Here is a 23127-nt window from a genome sequence, read left to right on the forward strand (position 1 = left end):
CGGGGGTGGGGTCCGTGGCGGCGGGTTCCCCGTTGTCGGGGCTCCGGCGGCGTTGTGCCGTCGGTGCGGCGGCGCTTGGGCTCAGCCCGGGGACCGCCGCGCTTTGAATGAGAGGGGGCGTTTGCTTGGGCCGCCTGGGTTTGTATCTGATGGACCTGCGGAACTGGCTACCACAGGATATTATGGTAAATAGCTTGGCGAGGTTTAGGAAAAGGAAGATTAGGCACGTCTAAGTCAGGGCTGCATCGGCATTCGTGCTAGCCCCAGCCTTCCTGAGCCGCATCCTCTGAGGGCACCCGCTAATCTCTCGGTGGGATGAGGAGGGAATTCCCTGCCCCTGTGACAGACGGTTCAAGGCATCGATGGGAAGGGCTGGCTGCGCCTCAGCCCTAGGGACCATTGTTTCCAGTGTGGCAACTGCTACGTTTTAATACTCTTTATTGTCTTAATTATGCCTTAAGACTCTTTCCGTGCTCCAACCTGAAGTCTCAGTTCTAGAGTTTGTCGCTTTATTTTAAATAAATCCTTGAAGAGCTGGTAGCTTTGTGTGCTTCTAGTTATAATGTAGGATGCAAATACCTAAAATAGTTATGGATAAAGGGTATTTGCATATTTTTGAAAATAAACCAGTAAATACTTCCACAGCAGTTTCAGAAACTTCTGGAGGGCTGGCGTGTGAACTCAGCCTGTGTCTGGTGCTTTAGTCTGGGTACATAAAAATTGGGACTGGGAAGATTCCTGCCTTCAGTCCGGTTCAGTGTTGGTAATGCTCCAACAGCTTACAGTTTAATTTCCATAAACTGGAAGAGATGGCATCCACCCTCTTCTTTTAATAGAGGTGTGGTCCATAAGGCAGCAGGTCCCGGCATGCAGCGAGGCATGGCTCTTGGGTGAAAGTGTAATGTTGCACGGTCTTGGCAGTTGTCACCTGCAGAAAGCTTTAGCTGTATGTACAAATATCTTATTCTATACTAAACTGTGTCTGTGTGAAGGGATCTAAAGAGGGAGAAAGAGCAACAGCTTCAAAACAGCTTAAAACCTTAGGGAGTTTTGGGAGCCTATGGGTTATTAAACCCAAATGCTGCATTGTGAGTAAAGCAGGAGCTCTGTTGCTTGCTGATGAGTTTCAAAACTGTTCAGGCCAGATAAACAGGATGGTGAAAACTCCGAGGAAGACTTCTCCTCATTTTGAACAAGTAAATGAAATTTCTTAGCTGAGTCTTCTTGAGTCCCTGTAGTGTATGCAGTGAGAGGGGGAAAAAAGTGGTGTGAGAATTGTCGGGTTGCCTGTGGCTCTCTGTTGTTGTAATTAAATCTCACTATGTAGTTTGAGTATTGATTTTTCTTTTTTGTTTTTGTTTTTGCTAACCCCAACAGGAAGGCTTTGTCCCTGCTTTCACAAAACAGTTTGCTTGCCTTGTTTATTGATGTTTATTCCTTGTAATAGGAAGTGGACTGATACTGGATGGGATGATTATGTCTCATTTGCTTTCCCCTGCATGCAAATATGTCAAGAGGGTAGTAGGTTTGTGTGCTTTTAGAACAGGTCATCTTGAAAAGCTGATGATGATCTCAGTTGTGCCACATTTTTAAAAATAATACAGATTATCTGTGCTTCGCAGGTGCTTCTTTAATTCACTCTACTAGTCAGTAAGACAGGGGCTTTGGAAACTGGGATGGCACAGAAATTTGCTTTTAATTTTGTTTTTGCAAAAGCAATAGACCTTTTTTTGTTTGTTTGTTTCATTTTGCCGTCTTCAAGCAAAGAAGCCCTGCCAGCCTTCTCTTTTCAGCTCCTCAAATAACTCTGTGTGGGAAGCGGAGGGCCACAAAGAGTGTGGTTTCTCTATGGGGAGCAGCGAGGGTCAGAGGCAGCGTTTGTTTAGTGAGATGGTTGTCACCAGGAGCGTGTAGAACTTCATCAGCTCAGGAGGTGTCTCTAGAAGCTGCTGGGGCGGTGAGAGCGGTAGGGACAGGAGGGTGTCTGTGCCGTGGTGGACAGTCTGACAAAGCAGTGGTCATGTGCAGCCCATGCAGCTCTGCAGTGCAGCCCGAGGCTGGCTGACGTCTGAAGAAGGTGGTGTGGTCTGACAGGTCTGTGGGTTCCAGCATCTACTGTCTTTTTATCAAGCTGGAGGCCCAGGCTGCTTGATCAAGAAGCATAGTATTTGCTGAAAACTCTTTTTTTTTTTTTTTTGTTCTTTTTACCTTAGCCAACTAGTATTTTGCAGGAGCTTAGCTCTTGCTAAATAACCTGTCCTGTCTTAAAGTTTAGGAACTGCTCTGCTGCCTTTTTTGAGCTCAGAGGTATTCAGCATATGTATGCTGTAAATTGGTTTTTTTTAATAGCGTTCTTTCTTTTCTTTAAGATTTGCAATACTCAATGAGAGTCTCTTGATGTCTGGTGATTTGGACTCTTTGCAAATGAGATCTGGCCTACTGGAATCTTGCAGATTTTTATGAGTTGAGGTTTTTTGTTGGTTCTTTTTTTTTTCTGGTTCTGGGAAGAACTTGCAAGTTACACCTCATCAAAACAATTAGTTTAAGTAACTTCTACCTGAAAAGCTTAAATAGATGACCACTTTGGTGAAGCTGAATTTCCTCTTCATGCCATAGCAGACTACTTTTTGGGGGGGGAAGGGAGAGGAAGGGACATTAACAGCAGAGACGTAACGCAGAGATAATAACTTAGAGGCATTCCGATACCCCGATTCCCTTGGCTGGGTGTGCAGGAATGAGTTTCTTAGGATTCTTGTCTGAAGCACTGTGAAAAATGCTCCCTGCAACAGGGTGTGATCAGGGTGCAAATAGTCACGTAAGGAAAACCTGGATGAAGTGGTACTCAAAGCACTTCGGGAAATGTTTCATGGAGCATTTTGGCAAAAGGTACAACTTCAGAAAGGTATGTGTCCTTCCTGCTAGGTGTAGAACCAGCCGATTTTGGATGGCAGCACAGAACAATGGTTCCCAACTCCCCTGTTTGGTTTAGGCTTCTCTTAAACTGTGGCCGTGATAACATAAGCTTTATAGCGCCAAACCCTACTCTGATTGTCTAAGTAGTCCAAATTCCACTGCCGTTCAGCGCGGCGTCAATGAATGGGAGGTAGGCAGTGGTGTTAAGCGTGATGTGCAAATGGGATTCAATAGAGTCATTTAGAGCAGTGTTTTGAGTACTTGCTAATTAGCATGACATACTCATTTTTGGATCTTTCCTCAGCAAATGAAAGTCTACTGATCGTAAACTTGCTTTCAGTTATTACTCTTTTATGACTTCTTAAAACCGACTGCAGTTCAAAGCTACTGTTTGGGAGTTTGCTGAGGGCTGGAGGAAGGATGGGACAAAAAAAAAAATCCCTTTGTATTGCTCCAAGAAGCATCCCGAGTCTTGGAGGGACTGCAGTGTGCTTGGACAAATGTTCAAGGAGCATACGGAGATGAATAGTCAAGGTGGATGGTACTAAATTGTCTGCTGAGAAAAAGAGTTAAAAATGCAATGAATGGGTAAAATATTGTTATGTTACCTGACACCCAAGATGCCTGTATTCAAAGATCTTGCTGTCTTTGTTTGTCATAGGTGTGGGCAAGAGCAGTTTGCTGTTGCGTTTTGCAGATAATACATTCTCAGGTGAGTGTTTTGTTTACTTCAATAAGTGGAATGGTCAAGGTCTGCTCTGGTGCTGCTGGTTGGCACGAAGCTGTTTTGCATTTACCCTCTGGTAGCTGTACCAGGAATACAGTATGTTTCTGGCTTTCCTTCTCTTGGTATAAGCCTCTACCAGCCATCCTGTCTGATCTTCACTTGCAGCTGAAAGTACCACAGTATTTAAATACTGACACGGTTCCAGAAATAGCTTAGGTTTTTGAGCTTGTGCTGTACTCTGGGTGGACTTCCCATTGGCCATTTGGGATTTAGATTGATTGAATGTTGTGGCTAAACTACTTGCATTTGTAACATAACTAATTTATTGGGAGGAAACTCTCAGAACAGACTGTATTCAAAAAAGTGATTGCAGGAGCATTTAAAGCAAAGCCTTGTTGCAAAATTTTCACAAGTGAAATACTTGCATAGTTTCTGTCCATTTCTTGAGATATTTGGGTGTTTCCTCTTGACCGCCAGTGCAGCAGAAGAATAATTTTATTTTGTAACACTGAGTTTTAAATTTTAAGGGTGCCATGGGAGAAATGGCTTTATGGCTAGAAAAAAGCTACTACCTGCAGATAAAAATATGCAGATCAGCATGCCCTGAGAGGGCATTTTAAAAGAAAAGTAGATGGGGGAACCTTCTTCTGTCCAATCTGAGAGCTACTGCCAAATAGTGTTCAGATGTGTGCTTTGGGACATCCAAAATAAACAAGACTTAGGTTCTCACCTATGCTTTCCCTTCAGGCAGCTACATTACTACAATTGGAGTGGATTTTAAAATTCGGACAGTTGAGATCAATGGAGAGAAAGTGAAGCTACAGATCTGGGACACAGCTGGACAGGAGCGCTTCCGGACTATTACATCAACGTGAGTATCACTGGGCTTAGTGATACGTAGTTTAGTGTATGGATCTTGTAGTTTGGAGTTATGGTTTAGATATCTTAATGCTGCAGTTGATTAGCTAACGAGGGCTTTGCTGTCTGTACAGTGGGACTCCTCTCAGCTGTTTTAGAACTGGTAGCGGTTGCGATACCGTGGCTTGGTTTGAAACTGGGATTTCAGGTTTCCTCGCTCTTCTGTGCATTTCCACGATGGCTTTGTCTTAGTCCTCTGCTGTTAGTTTCCAAATGGTAGAACTGGAGTTATTTCACTGTCCTGCATACACTAGACAACTTGTTTCTGAAGCTTGTCCAAGAAGGTCACCTTCTGATTGTATATATTGCATAGTACAGAGTGACAATGCTCCATCAGTGCCATATAACTAATTAATAGCTTTGAGATTGAGGAATAGGATTTCCGATATTTAGTTTTCTTTTAGGACAATTGTGTTTTAGCGGCTATCTTTGTGTGGAGTTCTGTTGAAGCAGACGCCCACATGAAGTTAACCTTTTCCTTGGTTCGAGTTCAGTTTCATGCTCATTGTCCTTCTGAACAGCGTGTGCACAGCTTTTCCTGTTCCTGGAGAAACCACACCCAGAGCTGCGGCGGTGGGGACTAAGAATAAAATGTGTTTGTAAACTGATTGCAGTAAAGGTGGGCGCGAGGGGAAGAGGAGAAAATACACTTGGAAATTGAACTTTTGTTTCCTTTGGATATTAATGAAATATAATAATTCTTGAAAGACCTAGGTGTTTCGCTTGGTCTTTCATGACTGACTTCTCTTTTGGCTCCTGTTTGAGAGGAGGAGCATTTTCAGCTGATGTACTGGTTAACTTAGACATAAAAATAATGAGATTGGCTGCATCTGTGTTACGTCTAAACAGCTAGAAATGGCAAAATTGAGCCTGATGTGTGCTCCGCCCCTTTCCTCTGCGCTCCTACACGGATATTACTGGATGACTCCCATTGTTTCTTAAGTGTTTAGCTAGAAAAAACCCTCGGTTGCCTCTTGCAGGGTTCCTGTGTGTGACATCACTTCTTGTTTCAGCGCTGCAGGCAGCTCGGGGCAGGAAGTGGTGGGGGGGAGGCAGCGGGGGCACTGCTGCAGCTCCCATCAGCTGGGCGCACCGCCTCGTCACAGCGCGCCCCAATTACTGCTGAGTCAGCAAATGGCCTTCCTGTTTTCAGATTCCCTGACACGACTCAGAGCTGCGTTAATGAGCGTTGGTTCATGGGGCTGATGCCAGCTAGTTTAGAAAGCCAGGGTATCCAGCACTGAATGGGGAATACCAGGAAAGGAGGCTTCCTTTTGTGAACGGGAATAGCTGCAGATCAGACTTTGCTTGGTGGTTTATGGTTTTATTTTTTTTTTTGGATTAATATTTAAAATAGATAAGCTGAAATGGTTTGAGGGCATTTATGCCATGACCTGTTTGAACTCTGCTACTACTTCCTTTTGCACAGCTTTTTACCAGTGAGGTATATTTTACCCTTGGGGAAGTGAAGGCCCAAGTTTTTCTGCCTTAATTCTAGTAAAGTAATTACAGAATCTCCCGTGATCAGGGAATTTTGTGCAACTTTAAGCAAAGGAGTTCCTGTGTCCAAGTGCATTTGAAGCGTTGAGGAAAACATTTTGGGAATGCTGGTTACGTTGTCTTGAGGGCTGCCCTTGTTGCTAGGTTAGCTGGCTGTGGCTGTCTAATGTTCTCTGGTACTTTTCAAGACCTAAACTTATCACCTGTAAAACCAGGAAATAACAAGATTCGCATTTTAAAAATGGTTCTATCTTTTCTTATTGGCAAAATCATACCATAACTGATTTCCTTATCCCAAACTGAGTGATGAAAATCGAGTTACCATGCTGGTACTTACAAAAGGGCTTGGCTACCAGTGCGAGTGCACTGTCAACTGCACTGTCAACAGAGTGTAGTAGGCTGTGACTAGATAGAGGTTTAGATTGAGGTTAAGAATATACAAAGGTGTTCCTGTGGTGCTACTGTAGGCCAGGAAGTCCTTTTACAGTAAAAGGTAGAGTTGAGGTTGATGCTAAACCAAGCCTGGCAAGCAAGCCTGAAATTAGAGCCCACCTGGTAATAATAGTAATAGGTTGGAAGTGCTGCTTTATAGACCTAGGATTGCAAAATGGTAGAGGTGGTAGGAAGTTAATAGTGGAAAATTAGGAAACATTAAAAGGTTGCTGTATTTTGATTCTACTTGACTACAGCTTAACAGAAGCTGAAAAACAGAATAAAACTCTTAAGGAACAGAAATCAAGTTGATCTGGAGTATTCTACAGAAACTCAGGAAACCTAAACTAGATCAGAATTTCAGACTGGGAAGTATAAAAGGCAGCAGCTGTTTTTACTGTCTATTAAATGTGGAAATGCTGGGATAGCTGGTGTCTGGTGGGAGGAGAGGCCAAGTTGTGTGAATTTGGTTGGCATGGGATGTCATCCAAACTCTAAATTTGATTTAAATTCACCAGAGATGTAGCATGCCAGGACTCGGCTGTATTAGCAGGAATACTTAAGATGCATGAACAACCAGCTCCTGTTCTTGAATTGCTCTTGTAGACAGGACTACCTGATTCAGGACTGTGATTTCAGGATTTAAGCTTTACATAATGGTTGTCACATGCTAGTTCAGGATGAACAGTGATAGCAGAGGGACCTTCTGCCACACATTTGTGTGGAATGACATATTGAAGAGAGGGATAAGCTTTTTGAGATGATAGAATTGCTGTGTCTTGTAGACCAGATATGATGGTTGAAAGTCAACTGACCTGTGATGATAGATCTGCTTCCAGGAATCTGAAAAAAAGATGGGTATAAAAGAGATTATTAGAAGTTTCTGGAATTGAGACTCTGAGAATTCTAGAGGAATGAAAAATAACGAAACATGTATACTACAAACTAGTGAAATACTAATGAAGATGCTGGATTAAACCAATGACCTATTTTTCACGTTGGCCAGTTACTTTTTTTTTTTCTGGAAAAATGGACAGATGTTGTTGGCCAGTTACTTTTTTTTTTTTTTTCTGGAAAAATGGACAGATGTGCCCCACTGAACTGATGAAGTCAATAATACTCTGTCTCTTCTAAATCTGACTTAGCTACCGTCATGCTTCATGGAACTAGTTATTATAACTCCGGATGCTGATCTTGGGAAGCATTTACTAGGGGAAATCTGAGAGCTTTCTTATTGGTATCTTGTAGTATGAATAGCACAGTGTTCCCTTCTGCTTAGAAAGGTAGTCTTCAGAGATGTGAGGGGAGGATGCAGGTGGCTGAAGGACAGGATGAGTTTGGTTAACCACTTCTGAAGATCTTCTGTATCAAGTCTGCAGTATTAGTAGGCAACGTTTCAAAGGCAGTAAGATCATGTCTTTAAGCTTCTTTAAATATAATTCTATAGGTAGAACAAGCAACTAAGGTGGTACTGTGTTTATTTCAACTTAAATATTATAATTCGTAAGCCTTTTCCACACCAAATTCAAAACCTTTAGATCTATATAAAATTTCCAGCCATATGGAAGATATGGGCATATACAGGTCAGGTTTGGTTCTCTTTCATCTCAGTGGGACACTTTTCATGGACACTCCAAACCCCAATAACTGTTCTATAACTTTATTTGATGTATTTCATTAATGCATTTATCACCAGGAGTAGCAGGTACTGACTTCTGAGGTTTGTAGGTCCATGGCAGAGCACACCTCCCACACAGAGGACAGCTGGCATCAGTCATTTAGCCCTTGAATGGGAAGCTGAGATTGAGAACTTCATTTCTCCTCTGCTCTCATTTCTGTGGTCTCCATCTTCCCTAAAATGTGGATGGGAAGAAGATAAGGCATTCTTTCCCTCGTGTCAAAGCCTCAACTGCCTCTTGGTTGCCAAAAGCACAAAATTTACACCTACTCCTCCCTGAATGCCAAAAGCCCCATCTGTTCTCTACTCGCCAAAGCCTACAACTTGTTATAAAAGCAATCCCGCACTGCATCATTCTCAAATTTGAAGTATGGGGTAGGATAAATTGCATTTTGTTTTCTAGTACTGTCCTGTGCTTGGGGTTGGAGAATCTTTGCTGTACGTGTTAAGCCTAAAATGTTATCTAGGACATAAGGCTGTATCTAACAAGGGTCAGAAAATAGCATGACTAGCTTTTTCAGAAAAATGCGTATTATGGGGCTTAAGAGTTAGGGAATAAAAGGTAGTCATGGTTTTATCTTTGGGGCTGCTAAAAGGTAATGCCAGCCAATGGAGAAAATGACATTTTAGTGTAGATGAGGGGTTGGCAACCTTTCTAGAGCGATCTGCCAGACAATTTTCCCTTCCAAAAATAGAAGCAGTGTGTGCTGGTAGGAACTCGGCGGGAGTCAGGGGTTCCTGTCTTGCACAAAGGAAGGTATTTCTGATGAGGTGGTTGGCAATATTAGTGCTTTGTGGCAGGAGCTCCCAGCCCCTGCAGAGTTTTGAATGCCACAGACAGTAGTGGTCTGTGCTGCACGGTCCAGCCCATGGTCCTCATCCTTAGGAGCAAACGACGACTGTTATTCTACTCCCTGACATCATGTGCTTTGCTTAGAAGAAAACCTATGTGCGTGGGCAAGGTAGGAGCAGCAGGATGCTCTGTTGGGCCCTCTGCTTTGGATGACTGGGATACCAGGCGTGGTTTGATGGTGTGCACAGCAGAACGAAGCAGCTCTGCGTAGGTGTCACTGAACCACTGCGTTTCTCTGAAGGCTGAGTGTTGTCTCTTTGCAAATGTGATGCTCGATGTTAGGGAGGAAGTGGTAGGTCAGCCCAAGGGTTGCTGAATTAAAAGAATATTAGATGTTATGGGAGAGTTTAAAGATAAGTTATTGTTCAGACATAGAGAAATCCAGTGGTTGATCGGACCAGAGATCTTACTCTTCATGATGCTATCGCCCAAAGCAGTATTCATCAAAAATTGCACAGTGCGTGTTAGTGTCAGGAGAAGATGGATTATTTTTGCAGCATGTGGATTCAGGCTATGGAATATTTGTTCCTCTAAAGGATCTAAGTTATGAAATAGTTGAGCTTATTATGATGAAGTAAAGCACAAACGCAGTGCTGCTGTAGCAAGTTTTAAAGCCATTAATGGAATTGATTGTGAATGGACCGGAATGTTTGGAAGTGCAGGATCTTTTCTGGACTGGGAATAAATAATTCCTTGACAAAGAAAGTGAATATACAGCATAAATTACTGGCAAAACATGGCATGGAAGAAATACTTGACTGTGGTCTGAAAGTGCTCAGAGGAGAATAGGAGCGGACTCTCCTACTTCTGTGGAGTATCAGCGAGGAGCATTGATATCCAGGGACTGTCCCTACAAAGTGGCCACGAGGGGAAGGGGTTGGGGGGAGACGTGTGTGCTCTGTATGTGATACGTACCTCTCTGGGTGGTTTATAAAGGCAGTGGCTTCTGTTGTAGAAGGAATGATGAGGCTAAAGGTAGGGAAGAGATAGTGACTTGCTCAAGCGCGTCAGTAGCAGAAGTGAGCCCAAGCCTCAAGGTCTTCTGTGAAGTAGTGCATTTGGATTAGATTAAATGGTTTTGAAGTTCAAAGGTGTCCTGGCTGAGTTGGAATAAATTATCAGAGAGATCCAGAGTGGTCACAGTGAACACATTTAAAGTGCAGTGAAAGGGACAGCGCTGCAAGAGGTGCTTGTGGTTAAGAGATCAAGTTCTAGAAATGCTGTCACAATTTAAGAGAAGGTCCTTGATTTGGTATGCTGAATTCTTGAAATTGTTTTATTAAAAATATTAACGTAGATCGTAAGAAAGAAGAATAAATGAAAGGAAAATAATAAAGCTACACAAAGTATAAAACCTGGATGCTGGTGAAGACCTCACTGTCAACGTTCCAGTTCCTTTTCCTCCTTCCATCCCCGCCCAGTTGCCTAATTTGCACTAGAGAAAATACCTGGTAGCCCTGTGAATGTGACTGAGAACTGAGAAGGTGGAGCTTAGTTTTTTTCATATATAGCATTCTCAAGGTGCACATACGGCCTGTCTTTAGTGGGTTCATGCAGGTGATAACGTTGGGACTTGAATTCAGATTTTTTTTTTTTGCATATCAGAATTGCTCATCATCTTTGAAAGGTGCTTGTTGCCCAAGACTAATGGGAATAAACTGAAATGAAGCTTATTTTTAATGGCTAAAGGTAGCAGAGCTCATTGAATGCACATATGGAGTCGATCTGTTGAGTAGGAAGGTGTGATCAGCACACAGTCGCTCAACAAGACAGAAATTTTTGTGAGCTGAAGAGAACTGTGACTGAGGGTTGAATATATTTGGAGATCTGCTGAGATTTTAGTCTGTAAGTGATCTTTCACAGATAACGAAGTTGCTGCAGAAACTCGACGTGGCTTGTACAACGTGACAGTTCACCACACAGCCAGGTCTGAGGACACACTGGGGGCACCACCACCTCTTGCTTATGTGGCTGCAAGATAGTTTTCATCTTTGAAGGTCTCAACAACCTGCACAAGGAAGTAAACAGCGGTCTTTGGACTTTGAAACCTACTTGTGTAGACTAAATGAGCGGGCAACTCTGTAGGTTTAGAGGAACAGCATGTGATTTAGCTGCTGTAAAAGAACTAAATGACTCCCTGTGGTAAGAAAATGGGAGCACTTGATTGCCATAAGCTGGGGATTCGTTATGAACCTTGTAGAAGCTGAGTGAAAGAGCTGAAGAGGTGATACATAGCTCGAGTTAACATTTATTGTCCTTTCCTGCTCCCTAGGTATTACAGAGGAACGCATGGGGTCATTGTTGTCTATGATGTAACCAGTGCAGAATCTTTTGTGAATGTAAAACGGTGGTTGCATGAAATTAATCAAAATTGTGATGACGTCTGCCGGATACTAGGTGAGTTTCAAATCAGTTACAACATCTTTTTTAGTGGGCTGACCTGCTGAAGTACCAAACTGGCTTTTTTTTTCCTTTTCTTTTTTAGTGGGGAATAAGAATGATGACCCAGAGAGAAAAGTGGTAGAAACAGAAGATGCCTATAAATTTGCTGGGCAGATGGAGATCCAATTGTTTGAGACCAGCGCCAAAGAAAATATTAATGTGGAAGAGGTAATATAATACACAAAAGATATAGATAAAACAATTTGGAGATAATGCTTTGGGGAAAAAAAATAAGTTACGCTCTTCCCATTGAGGAAGAAAGATAAAATGCTGTGTACCAGTTGCAAGTGAGTAGGTAAAAAGCTGAAAAGAGACATCCAACTGTGTTTGGAAGGGTTGGGGAAGGGAAATGAAGGAGCCCACGATGCAATTTCACTAGCTGTGCAGTCCTAGTGCATCAGGCATGTTCTCAGGAAAGACTTGTCACTAGGGAGGATGCTTCTAGGAGCTGGGACTACCCAGTCTTCACTCCTGGCTTCAGTTGCCAAACTGGCCTGCTTTTATTTACTGGTTTGGGAAAGGGGATAGAGGGTTATTGATTTAGCTCGGGAGTGGGTCAGGAGGGTACTGGATTTCTGCTTGGCCCGTTAGTGGGTTGGGACAATCTCTGAAGCATTATTGAAAGAGCTAGAAAAGTAGAGTCGCTTCAAAAGAACCACAAAAACTAGTCTGAGTTCCTGGGTGGTCTGAACTTGCTTGTTTCTCTTGCAGATGTTTAATTGCATTACAGAGCTAGTTCTGCGAGCAAAGAAAGAAAACTTAGCAAAGCAGCAACAGCAGCAACAGAATGATGTGGTGAAGCTAACGAAGAACAGTAAAAGGAAGAAGCGGTGCTGCTAATGCCCTTTCCCTGCTGCAGAGACTCTGCTCTCAGACAGATCAGCCCCTCCAGCTAGACTCGGGCAATTCCACTGGGGCAGGCTTTGGGAGGACTTTCTCAGTTTTGTGCCGTTATTTAAAGATTATTTTTTTCTCCATGTTTTCTATCAAGAGGCGCTGGCACCTTACCACTTCAGTGCCAAGAAGGTATCGGATGGAATCTTGCCCCCCTCTCCTCCCCTGCTCATTCCAGTGCGCCTTGTAGACAAGAAAGGACGTTGCCTACCAAGTGGACTAATTAACCCAAGAGTTTGTATATAATGTATATTGCTTTAACCAGCCTCGCCTCCCTGTTGTCGCTTTGGCTTATGCCTTCTTAATGTCAACCAATCATGGACTGCAGAGTTCATCTTTTTAAAGAAATAGTACAAAGTTCTTAATTCGAGTTGGCCCCGGGCCAGCAGCAACTGCTTCCTGGGGCCTCCGGCTTCATTTCTGTTGGGCTCCAGGCTGGCAACTGGTGCCGCTGGGGCCTATGGCTTCACCTGGAGTTCCAGGCTTTTACTGGGGCTCAGGCTTTGTTTTTCTAGGTACCAGGATTGCAGGTGTTGCTGCTGGAGCCTGGGGGTTCATTTCACCAGCCCCTGGGCCGGCAGCCGGTGCTGCTGCTGGGGCCTGGAATTTCAGTTTGCCGTGATCCAGATTTGTGGCTGGATCCTTGGGTTTCACCTTCTTGTGCTGCAGCCCAGCTGTTCCTGTGCTTTCCTTTAGTTTGTATCAAGATACTGAAAAACAAACTGACCTGCAGAAGTGGGATTTATTTGGATAAAACTTTTTTTTTTTTTTTTTTTAAAACAAAGTTTAACTCCTTTGACCTCTGCTTCTGGTTCTGCCAGGGTCCTAAGTGAGGGTCCATTTCTTTTGAGAACAACAAAAACTATGTGATTCTGCCAAAAAAACACCAAACTTCTTCTCGTTTCCCTGTCCACAAATAGGCGATCTGAACTTGAATGTGAATTTTGGTGGCAAAGCTTCTGTTTTTGAGAAAGATAAGGCATGAAAATAAATCCAGCTGTTCTGGATTGATGTCTGATTATGAAAGCTGCTGCAGGATCATTCCCAGGATTCTTCTGTTAGAAAGGAGGACTGCTGTTTAACGTAAAGAAACGGAAAGCTTGGGTTATGTGGTGGTGGAGGATCACCCTTGGAAACAAACTGGTCTCGCTGTGCTCAGCAACGTTTTCCTGGCCCTTGGTGGCTTTTCTGGGAAAACCAGGGCTCGGTTCATCAGCCTGAGTAGATGTAGTTAAAGGTGGAGAGTGTGTGTGTATGTGTGTAACTAAAATATCAACTGTCTGGGCTGAAAGTACATGCTCAGCACCTGAATAATTGCTGAAATAATAATTAAGAAAATGAATTTTTCCTTAAAATGACTAAAAGGCATGGAGGGTATGACTTCCTTTAAGACCTTGAAGGTGGATGTACTCAGTTTGTCAGTAAGTGGCCCTATGGAATTGCTGGCCTTAGTTTGGTAGGATGTGATTCACTGATGTCCGTGAGCTTTGAATCAGCCCACTTCTCTCCCTTCCTCCCCCTTCCCCAGGAGAGGCTAAATTTTAGTCACTTATTTTGCCTGCATTTTTTTTAGATTTTACGGGTTGTGGTAAAAGCCCTAATCATACAATCACATCACAATCAATCACTTTAAAGACTTTTTAAAAACTGCAAACAATGAATGTGTAACACATTTTCTTTTTTTTTTTTTTTTTTTAATCAGTTCAGGTGCTGGGAGTATGTATCCAGCTGCCTTCACCCATCTCTTTTCTTCACATATCTTTCATTGGTAACCCAAGAATAAGACTGAGCTGGGATGATATTGCTAGTGTGAGCTCTGATAATTGTAAGACTTGAGCAGCTGTGGTAAGCGGCAGCTTAAGTCCCACCAGTCCATCCTGTCTGCTTTCTGATGGTCCAGTGTGGGGTGTGCACAAGGAAGGAGCTGGGTCAGTCCTCAAAGCCTTCCTGTTGAAATGAAGCTGGCCTGTGATGGGTACCACTTTCAGATGAAAGGGCCCAGCTCTGTTACCTTGGGGCTCTTGTGTGCAGAGGGAGTAGCTCCGTACAGGCAGAGGTAAAGAAAATGTCTGAATTTACTGGAAATGATGCAATAAAATGAGGAAATGGTGTACCCAAGCCTGGAGTGTTCTCTTATATGGAAAGGTTGCTCCTCTTTGAGTCCAGGTCTTTGTGGCCATGGTTTGAACTCTGCCAATCCAGGCGTCCAACTTCCTGGCTTAAAGTGGGTTGGGTTTTTTTTTTTTATTATTTTTTCCTAGAGGTGGCTGTAGAGGAGCAGTTCCCTCTCTGCTCTCACCACTGACTATTCAATTGGAAGGGGTGGGGACTGTGTCTCTAGTGGTGCTGATGTGAAGTTTCCTAAATGTTGAGCAATGGAATGTCTAACTGGTTTGCTAGGATTATTTCTGTAATGAAAGTTTCTAATTATGCTTTTTAAATAATTTTAAAAAACTAAAAATAAAGGTTACAAGCTGCCAAATCTTTTTTGAAGCTCTGTTTTCCTCTGCTGTCCAGCATCTGGAGGTGGAGGGTGGCAAGGCAGGGGTGAGCGCTTCTGCTGTGCGGAGAGGCTCTTTTTCCCTGGGAGGGGGTATTGGCAAAACCACAATTAATGTTTTCAGGTGTTTAGTTGCTATTCTGGTTTTAAATGTGAAAGAAAGAGTAAGCTGGAACTGGTAACCTTATTTCTGTGTGTAAGATGCTCATGGTTTTACTATGATCTTTTTTTTCCTTTTTGTTCAAGAAGTGTTGAGTGAGCTTCTCCTCAAAAGCAGCAGGGGGCAGATCCTGGGCTGGTTAAAAAGCATCTGGAGCCTCTCCTTGCTGTCCCAGGCAGTGATGGTACGAGTTTCTGCATGGGAACTACAGCCATGGCTGTGCTTGGTGCCATTAGTGTCCCCTTAGCCCTGCCGTTGGGGCTGTTGGAGGCAAGTCCTCGCTCCTGGAGAGTGTGTCAGAAGCTGGCTGTGAGCAGGTGGCTTTGCTTCCCTCTGTGCTGTTCAGGTATGGCTATGGAGAGGGGAATCCTGAGGACACGTAGATGGTCTGAACTGCAACTGGCACAAGCTGGAGGTTTTTCATTGTCCATCTGTGTTTTATGTCTAAACTCGTTAACATTTGATGGTCCTTCCATACAAAGGCCAGTAAATGATACAAATGGCTGGAAGTTGGAGAGGATTTACAAGCTCGCCTTTCTGTTTTCCTGTGCAGCAGGAGGTATAAACACTTCAAATGTTCTTTCTCCAGGATCGTTCTCTTCCAAGCACGTGCAAGTGCTTCATGTGGCTGAATTTCTTGGGATGATGAAGCACCAAAGATGCTGTTGGGTGCTAAGATGACAGTTCCAAAAGTGAGCTGGTTCTACAGCTAGGTAAGATAAGCAGTGACTCAAGAGCTGAGACGCTATCATATAAATGATCTGTTTTATTCTGAAGAGAACTATTTACAAAAGAAGTAGAGCATTGTTTTTACTAAAAATATGCCTTTATAGATTTTTATAATATGTATCTTATAAAAACCATACATTTATTTACATTACTGCTACATACAAAAATTACAGCACTGTGGTATATGTACATATCTATAGATACATTCTTTCTGCTTGTCCCTGCTGTGTGCTTTTCCCCTCTCAATCTAAGGGAATCGTTGCTGCAGCACCCAGACACTTCCTTTCTTGGCTTTTTGGTTAAAACAATCTTGCTTTTTATAGCCGAGCGGGGAGTAGAGAGTTTGCCTGATGCAGAGGCATATCTGGAATTTACCATTCTAAGTAGGACAAGTGCATGCAGCCATGGAGTCCTTGTGCGTGCAGCACTGCCTGCAGCCTCACTTCTTGCTTCTCTGTGCAAAACGACTCTGTTGTCATTAATTGATTAATTAATTGTTCACCTCGATGGCAAGTTGCTGATCTAAGTGTGTATTAAGATAAAGTGCTAGTGACTTGCCTTGCATTTAGGCTTTCTTGTTTAGGGTTGCTTCCCTTGCAGGGTTTACTAACAGGAGGTGGATCCTTTTCCCTTAGGCTGGTGTAATAACCAGGTGCCCAGACAGTCACCTCTCACTTCACTGGGGGAAAGTTCTTTGTAGCCTTAATCTCAGCAGGTGTCTCTTCTCTGTGCAATATTTGAACAGTGACTGTGCAGCACTACTATTTTATTTGCTGTTATCTCGGAAGCAAGGCTGAGTGTTGTATTTAGAGCTGCTGATCCCACTCCTTAAACCTACTTTGGGATCCTGAGTACCTGCTGGATTAATGTCCTTCCTCCATCACATTCACTGCAGCCGATGGTTCCTTTATGCCACGTGTGTCCTAGAAGTATCAAGTGTCACAAGTGGAATGTCTTCTAACCCGACACTGCAAGGATGGTTCCAGGGTCCTGGCCATGACGGGATGGAGATGAGTGTTTGAATGACAGCTCAAGGTGAAATAGTCAGGACTTTGTTAAAACACAAGGTGGGAAATGAGAATGTGAAGGGCTGCATTGATGAGGTTTTTGAAAACAAAACAACAAAACCTAGCTGCTATGTTAAGGCAGTTTCTGTTCCTGTTGAGTAGCAGCTCAGCACAAGGAGGTCTCCTTTGGTGTGTCATCCAGTTCATTAAACCCAATTCTTTTGTATTTCTGGGTTTAGTAGTGCAACTAAGTCTTTAGGGTTAAGGGGCTAGCTTTAAGAAACCATACCCAACTGGCACCTTAAGAACATGCTGACTTTCCTCTTGCAATCTCTTCCGTCATTGTTAATAAATAAATAAAATTGCAATGGGATTAAGGTAGGTTCCTCCTTAAATGAAGAGATGGGCTGTGCATTTCAATTGCCTACCCCTGCAACTGGATGAGTCACTTTCCTCTCAGCAAACAAGTAGCAGAAGGCACCTTTCTTCATCTCATTACTGCGTCTTCCTTGGATAACTTAAGGCCCTTGCCTTAGGATTGCATACATACAAACAAACATACATACATACATCCTCAGCGGGGCAGAGTCCCACACAGCTGCTGGGCGTGTGGCTTGAAGAGAGCTGTTGGGGCCTGGGAAATAACAACTGACAGCAGGAAAAAAAAAAGGTTAGCGAGGACCAAGATGTTCACACCACTCTCCCACAATAAGCAGAGCATCGTTTTCAAACTGTGTGTAAGACAACTGTTCACAGGTATCGCTGGCATCCGTGAACCCACGCCTCATTTTGCAGGTATTCAAGTTTATGTTAAGAGATACGAGCATAACTGAGTCCTGACAGCAGGGGATGCTGAGCGTGTGCCTCACGTCTCTGCCCTGTTGAGAGTCACAACACAGGTAAGATGGGAGGATGAGGACTTGCCATCCTGGGAGCGTGCTTGGCACTGCACTAAGTCCCTTTTGCTCACATGCACAAGTGGATACAAGCAGATTCTCAACAGCTGAGCATTGCTGAGAAAGGAGAGGCCAAGGTTTAGTCTCCTTCCCTGCCTGTGAGACTCCAGATTCCTTTCCCCTGGAAGCAGCAAGCTGTAGTGGTGGTGCTTTTCCTAAGTATTTCCTGGAGCAGGGTCTGCAATCCAGGTTTCATTGCTCTCAAGTACATAGGTTTTACCACTCAAGCTTTTTACCATGGTTTTCAATCCCAAGGAGTACTCTGCTCCTTGCAACATGGAGCTACCTCAGTGCAAGATGATTTTGTACCAGCATGGTAGTTTCATGCTAACAAGGAAAGATCGGAACGCTCGCATCTTTGTAGGCGGAAAGGGTATTTGTACTGAGGTATTATGGATGTCCTATCCCATAGATAAGTTGAATAACAATAATAAAAAACCCAAGCCCACCTACCTCTTACCTGCTTCTTAGAAGAAAGTATTTGATACCTAATTGGAGCAGAAAGCTTGTTGCTGTAAATAGTGAGCAGAGATAGCAGCTCCCTGTAGGATGGTGTTTTAGCACCTCAGTTGCCGAGCGGGGCAGAGCTGACTGTGTACCTAGCTCCGGCTCCCCTGGGACAGCGTGGGTGGTAGCCTCTTAAAAGCAATGGGGAAACAAAACAGGTCCTGGGGGTATTGTGAGCTGGGAGAATGTATGAAAATTGCATGGCAGCAGCAGGGTATCTCTGAACTTAGGCTGGCGTTCCTCGCTGGTTTGGGATGGTAGGCTGTGTTAAAGAGAAGAGCTGTAAGGTGCCCATCCCGTTGCATAGGGAAGATCCCTATTTAAGTATTGCAGGATTTCCAGCACCGCTGTGTGCATGCACCAAATAGGCTACATTCCTTCTCCTTGATTAGGTCATGCCTACAGCAAAGCAGGCTCTGATCATCTTCAGTCAGAAGGCAATTTGGCTACCTCCTTGCCAAAGGGCTGGATAGTAAATGACCCACAGGCAGGGACAAATACTCAGCATTTTCGTCTGGCCATAGCTAATGTTACTGCGTGGGGCAGGGGAAGCTGCAGAATTTCCAGAGCTTTGTAGACTCACTAATTGCCTTTGGCTTTAGTGAAGGTAGATGCCTGCGTGCTTTCTGAGGGTCAAGTCTGCCAACCCAGCATCAAACACCTACTGACTTCAGTACAAGTAGGCTGTCAGTGAATTACTGATTAGGCCTTTTGGGAGCCTATCCAGTTAAAATTGCAGAATTGTTTAGGTTGGAAAAGAGCTTTAAGATCATCAAGTCCAACCATTAACCTACCACTGCCAAGTCCGCCAGGTTTGGCAGGTTTCTTACTCTGTTTGGGAGGGGTACATGGCTTTGGGGAAAGGTGTGTGACTTGCTGAAGCTCCACAACTACCTTTGGCCATTGGAGGGACAGTAGGTTGCCCAGGACTGAACATCCACAATTCTTATTTAGTTTGTAATCTGTTGTAGATGGTCAGTCTCTTGGGGAAAAATCTTTAACATTCTGTGTAACTACCAACTGCAACTCTTCTCTGTGTAGCAGGAGGGAGCTAGAGAAGACAGCAACATCAGCAATCTCACAAGTGCCCTGATCTGCGAGGAGCCTGGATTCCCAGCGAGGCGTGAAGGGCTACGCAGAGCTGCGGGGGAGATGGCAGGATCTGCAGTGAGGGCTCAACTTCCACCATGGAGAAAGCTACACTTGTCAAACCATGGCAATGCTGGGGCCGGAGTGACTCCAGTCTCAGTGGGATGGATGAAGGGTATCACAGCTGGCAGGACCGGAGGGCGGTACAAGTGACTCCCCTCTCTTCTCTTGCCTTCAGGCCTCTTCTTCCCCCTGTGCTCGCCGTGACGGCAGTTCTCAGTCCCCTGCGCTGCTTTGTCTTGGGGCTGCTTATTTCCTTCTCCAGCATGAGAATGCTTTTAAGACAATCAGATTATTCTTCACAGCAGAAACTGGACTGTGTCAAAGCGCCTAAAATATACCCTGAAGTTTATCACTTCACTTAAAGAATAAGAAAAGTTTCTTTCTATTGTATCACATTGTCAATTTGCAAATCTCCAATTCATGTAAACATTTGGTTCAGACCAGGTGCGGTGTAAATAGTGCAGAGTCTCAAGTGTTAACTCCTTTGCCCCCTTCTTTTTTTTTCTTAGTGGATCAGAGTTGGGTCCATCCGCAAGCTGGGCAGCTGCCCCACTCCCCTTCTTGAAGCAGGAATTGTTGGAGAGGTTTCTCTTTTTCCAATTAATTTTTCTTGAAAAAGGAAAAGAGACGGTTCCCTTCTGCCCCAACGGGCTCGTCCCCCTGCTGCTCCGGCCTGAACACGGGGGAGGGTCTGGCACTCCGCTTTGCGCCGTAGCCACTGGAGAAGGAATAAGCAAGCTGGCTCCATTCCTTCGGGTGTTTGTCCATCAGCTGCTGGTCAATGACCCTGTGCATGTCATCCTGCAGCAGAGGGAGAGGACAGGGTTGTTAGTGGCAGCTGATGCTCGAAGGGAGCTCGCGCAGGGAGGCGGCTGAAATGGGTGTGACACGTGCTGCGATGAGATGGAGGAGGGATGGTAAGAGTGGGGACAGGGCTAGCTCCCCACCTGGCAGCAGGCTCAGCCTTCCTTGCTGCTGTGAGGCTTTGTAGTGACCAAGGAAAGTTAAATCACAAAATTCTGAGGGATAAATTGCTCGGGTGCTCACGCAGAGGAGCGTTGTGCCTGCTTGGGACTCTGTGACACCCCTAAACTACGTTTCTCTGCTGTCTCCATCTTGCAGGTGTCCCCTTTGGGGGCAGAAATAAATGAAAAAGAACAAATGCATCTGAAAGCAAACGCCAGAAGAAGTAAGGATGTCTGTCCTGAGCAGGTCTATGTGCTCGCCATGTGGGGCAGGCGGGGAGGACAGAGCTGCCTGCACAGCCACTGTGAGTGGGGCTTCTTTGGGGAAAGTGCTGCCAAGAGCAGAGGGGCTGGGGGCAGGTGTGGGCAAAACCCCCGTGGGTTTTGCACCAGACTTACCAGAGAGAACTGCGCTCCTTCCTTAGAGCTGCTCCTTCCCTAGAGCCAGCAGAGCGGTGGGAGCTCTCTGACTGACGGCTTGGCATGAACAACTGCACTACAGTTTCTTAGATGTACCAGAAAAGCTCTAGTTTCATCCATCTTTGCAGCACAGTGAAATTACTCTACACAAAATAATTAGTTGGTTCTGTTGCCACTAATGATGTGCTACTGTGTTCCTTGAAAACCTGGCTATCAGTTCAACAAATTTTAAACCTTCAGATCCATTATTTCTGCTATAATTGCCTATTTAATCTGTAGCTTAGTGAAAATGTGTGTACACAAACTAGCCCCACAGGAGAAATCAACTGTTCTCCAGCAATTTGGTCCCTGAGTAGGGCACTGTCTGGCGAGACTGAGGATACCCTGGATGAGCTGTAGTGGTAGAAGTGCTCTTCACTCAGCACCTCGTGCAGGGCAGCCCATCAGGGCAGCACTGAGATGGAAGGGAAGGTGCTGCCATCACCCAGCGGGTGCCCCAGCTGCTCTGTACCTCCATGTGGAATAAAACCAGCCAACTTGTACTGGAAGCTAGAAAGATGGCTAATCTCTTGTTGCAGCATTTTCAGCAGGGAAAAGGATTGATAGGCATGGCCTGGACATGAATTTAGTATAGGGACTTTCCCTGGGGGAGCAGGAGGGTGCAGAGCTACGTGGACTGGGGAAGCTTTGGATCTTTTTAGAGCAGGGCTGGAAAGGGGAAAGGCAGAGGGACAGCTGAAGAGGTTAAGGTAAACATCAGGATTAAGGTGAAACAGGTTTCCAGAGGTGAAGCTGCCATGTGAAAATGTATAGCACTTGGATTTTGGAGGCACCTCTTCTAGTACATGAGGTAGGTACCTGGGCTCCAGCATGGCAGATCTGCGTCCTTGGTTAACCACATAACAAGGGATGAGTATGATTTTTATGTACATTTATATATATACAACAAATATCATATATATAAAAATACGGGATGCCCTACTGAGAGTACACTGCATTTGGGTCCCTGTCTGTCCGATGCATGAATCGGAGAGCACAGTGCCTGGCTGTGGAGATTTGGGGTAGATGTACACAGAAGGCTGGGGCAGATCTGTGGTCCCTGCCTTGGCACTGCGTGTCCAGGGACATGGAGGGAGGACAAACACCAGTGGTACGAGTCTTGTCTGATAAAGTGGTCTCGTAAAGGTGGACAACATGGTACTGGTGTGCTCTGGGTGTGCCGGGCAGGAGTTTCTGCACTTTGCAGAGGGGTTGAGGCTGAAGGAGGTGCAAAAGGCATGTATCTATCCTCTTCCTGAGCTGGGGCTGGGCTCCCTTGGATGAGATGAGAGTAGGAGCTCCCCAAGGCAACCTTGGAGGCTGGTGGCTGTGGCCATGCAGGCTCCAGCTCCCTGCTGGCATCGCAGCATTTTCTTTCCTAATGGTGCCCCTGTCACTATTGCACTGAAGACGCTGAGCTCTCATTTCAGAGAAGCAGCTCTCTTCATTTCCAAGTTTGCTCCATATTCCTTCCTTACTCCCAGTAATGCCCCTCTTGCCCCCAGTCAGACAATAACAAATACCAGTGGGGGTCAGATCCGGCATGGATGTGAGGTGCATATCCACCCCTGTGCTACTTATGTGCTAGGCTCAGGTGTGCAGGATTTTGCTTGTGGTGTGTTTTATAGCCTACATGATCATGTGCTTACAGAAAACTGTAACTTTGTTGATGGTCCTTGGTAAAGTGCAGACTAGAAGTGTGCAAGAGCAAAATTGTGTAAGATTAAAGCCTCCATTTATGTCCAGCTGAAGTAGAGAATCTCATCCCATTTTATCAGAAACATTCAGCTTTGCAAAATAGTTCCCAAAATTCATAAATCACCTGACTTGTTTTTTGCCTCTGTGGTTGGGCTTCTGTTTGGGGGACATTAGGTCCTTAGAAACTATTTTGCTGCGTAGTAACACTTTAGGTCAGTATGTTGGAGACATCTTCCTGCAGTGCTAGTGAGCTTGATCTCAGAGAGCTGGTGGGAGCAGGATTGACATTGCTGTATTGCTGCAATCAGACAACATAGTGTGAAGTTTTATGGTTTTAAAGCGTTTTATGGTTGGACTAGATCATCTTAAAGGTCCCTTCCAACCTAGGCAATTCTGTGATTCTGAGAAAGTGAGAAAGGAAACGCCTGTTGTTAAAACCCTAAACCAGGGTGTTCCAGCACTAAATACCGAGTGTACCAGTAAGTACATCATCTCAATTTATACCACCCATCCAAACTGAAGCAGAACTTGGATACAGACAGCTTCTACACAGAGCACTGAATGTCTAGATAATGAGGCTGAGAAGTAAAATCCCATCCTGTATCTCAAGAAGTTCTCCAGATACTAGATACGCTGA

General features: G+C 44.5%; 2 protein-coding genes and 1 long non-coding RNA gene across 3 annotated transcripts in view; 2 read left to right on the forward strand and 1 right to left on the reverse strand.

Moving 5' to 3' along the window:
- Positions 1-10: 10 nt before the first annotated feature.
- Positions 11-14843, forward strand: RAB35 (RAB35, member RAS oncogene family; the record flags this gene model as incomplete). The annotated part of the gene is made up of 6 exons (XM_014961177.1): positions 11-185; positions 3575-3625; positions 4388-4511; positions 11294-11418; positions 11507-11631; positions 12175-14843. Coding segments are annotated over 6 exons (729 nt in total), but the record flags the coding sequence as incomplete, so codon positions are not given.
- Positions 14844-15112: 269 nt separating this feature from the next.
- LOC106901214 lies at positions 15113-19382 on the forward strand. Its single transcript, XR_001414283.1, has 3 exons — positions 15113-15730; positions 17549-17652; positions 19258-19382. It is a non-coding gene; the product is annotated as an uncharacterized LOC106901214 (long non-coding RNA).
- A 181-nt stretch (positions 19383-19563) lies between these two features.
- The window catches only part of CCDC64 (coiled-coil domain containing 64), a 49164-nt gene continuing 45600 nt past the window's right edge, over positions 19564-23127 (reverse strand). Inside the window, exon 11 of the mRNA XM_014963630.1 lies at positions 19564-20169. Coding sequence (XP_014819116.1) covers positions 19969-20169 — 201 coding nt within the window. The 3' untranslated portion in view covers positions 19564-19968. The remainder of the gene's footprint in view (positions 20170-23127) is intronic.

This window comes from Calidris pugnax, unplaced genomic scaffold (genome assembly GCF_001431845.1).
Source record: "Calidris pugnax isolate Ruff unplaced genomic scaffold, ASM143184v1 scaffold32, whole genome shotgun sequence".
Taxonomy (NCBI): domain Eukaryota; kingdom Metazoa; phylum Chordata; class Aves; order Charadriiformes; family Scolopacidae; genus Calidris; species Calidris pugnax.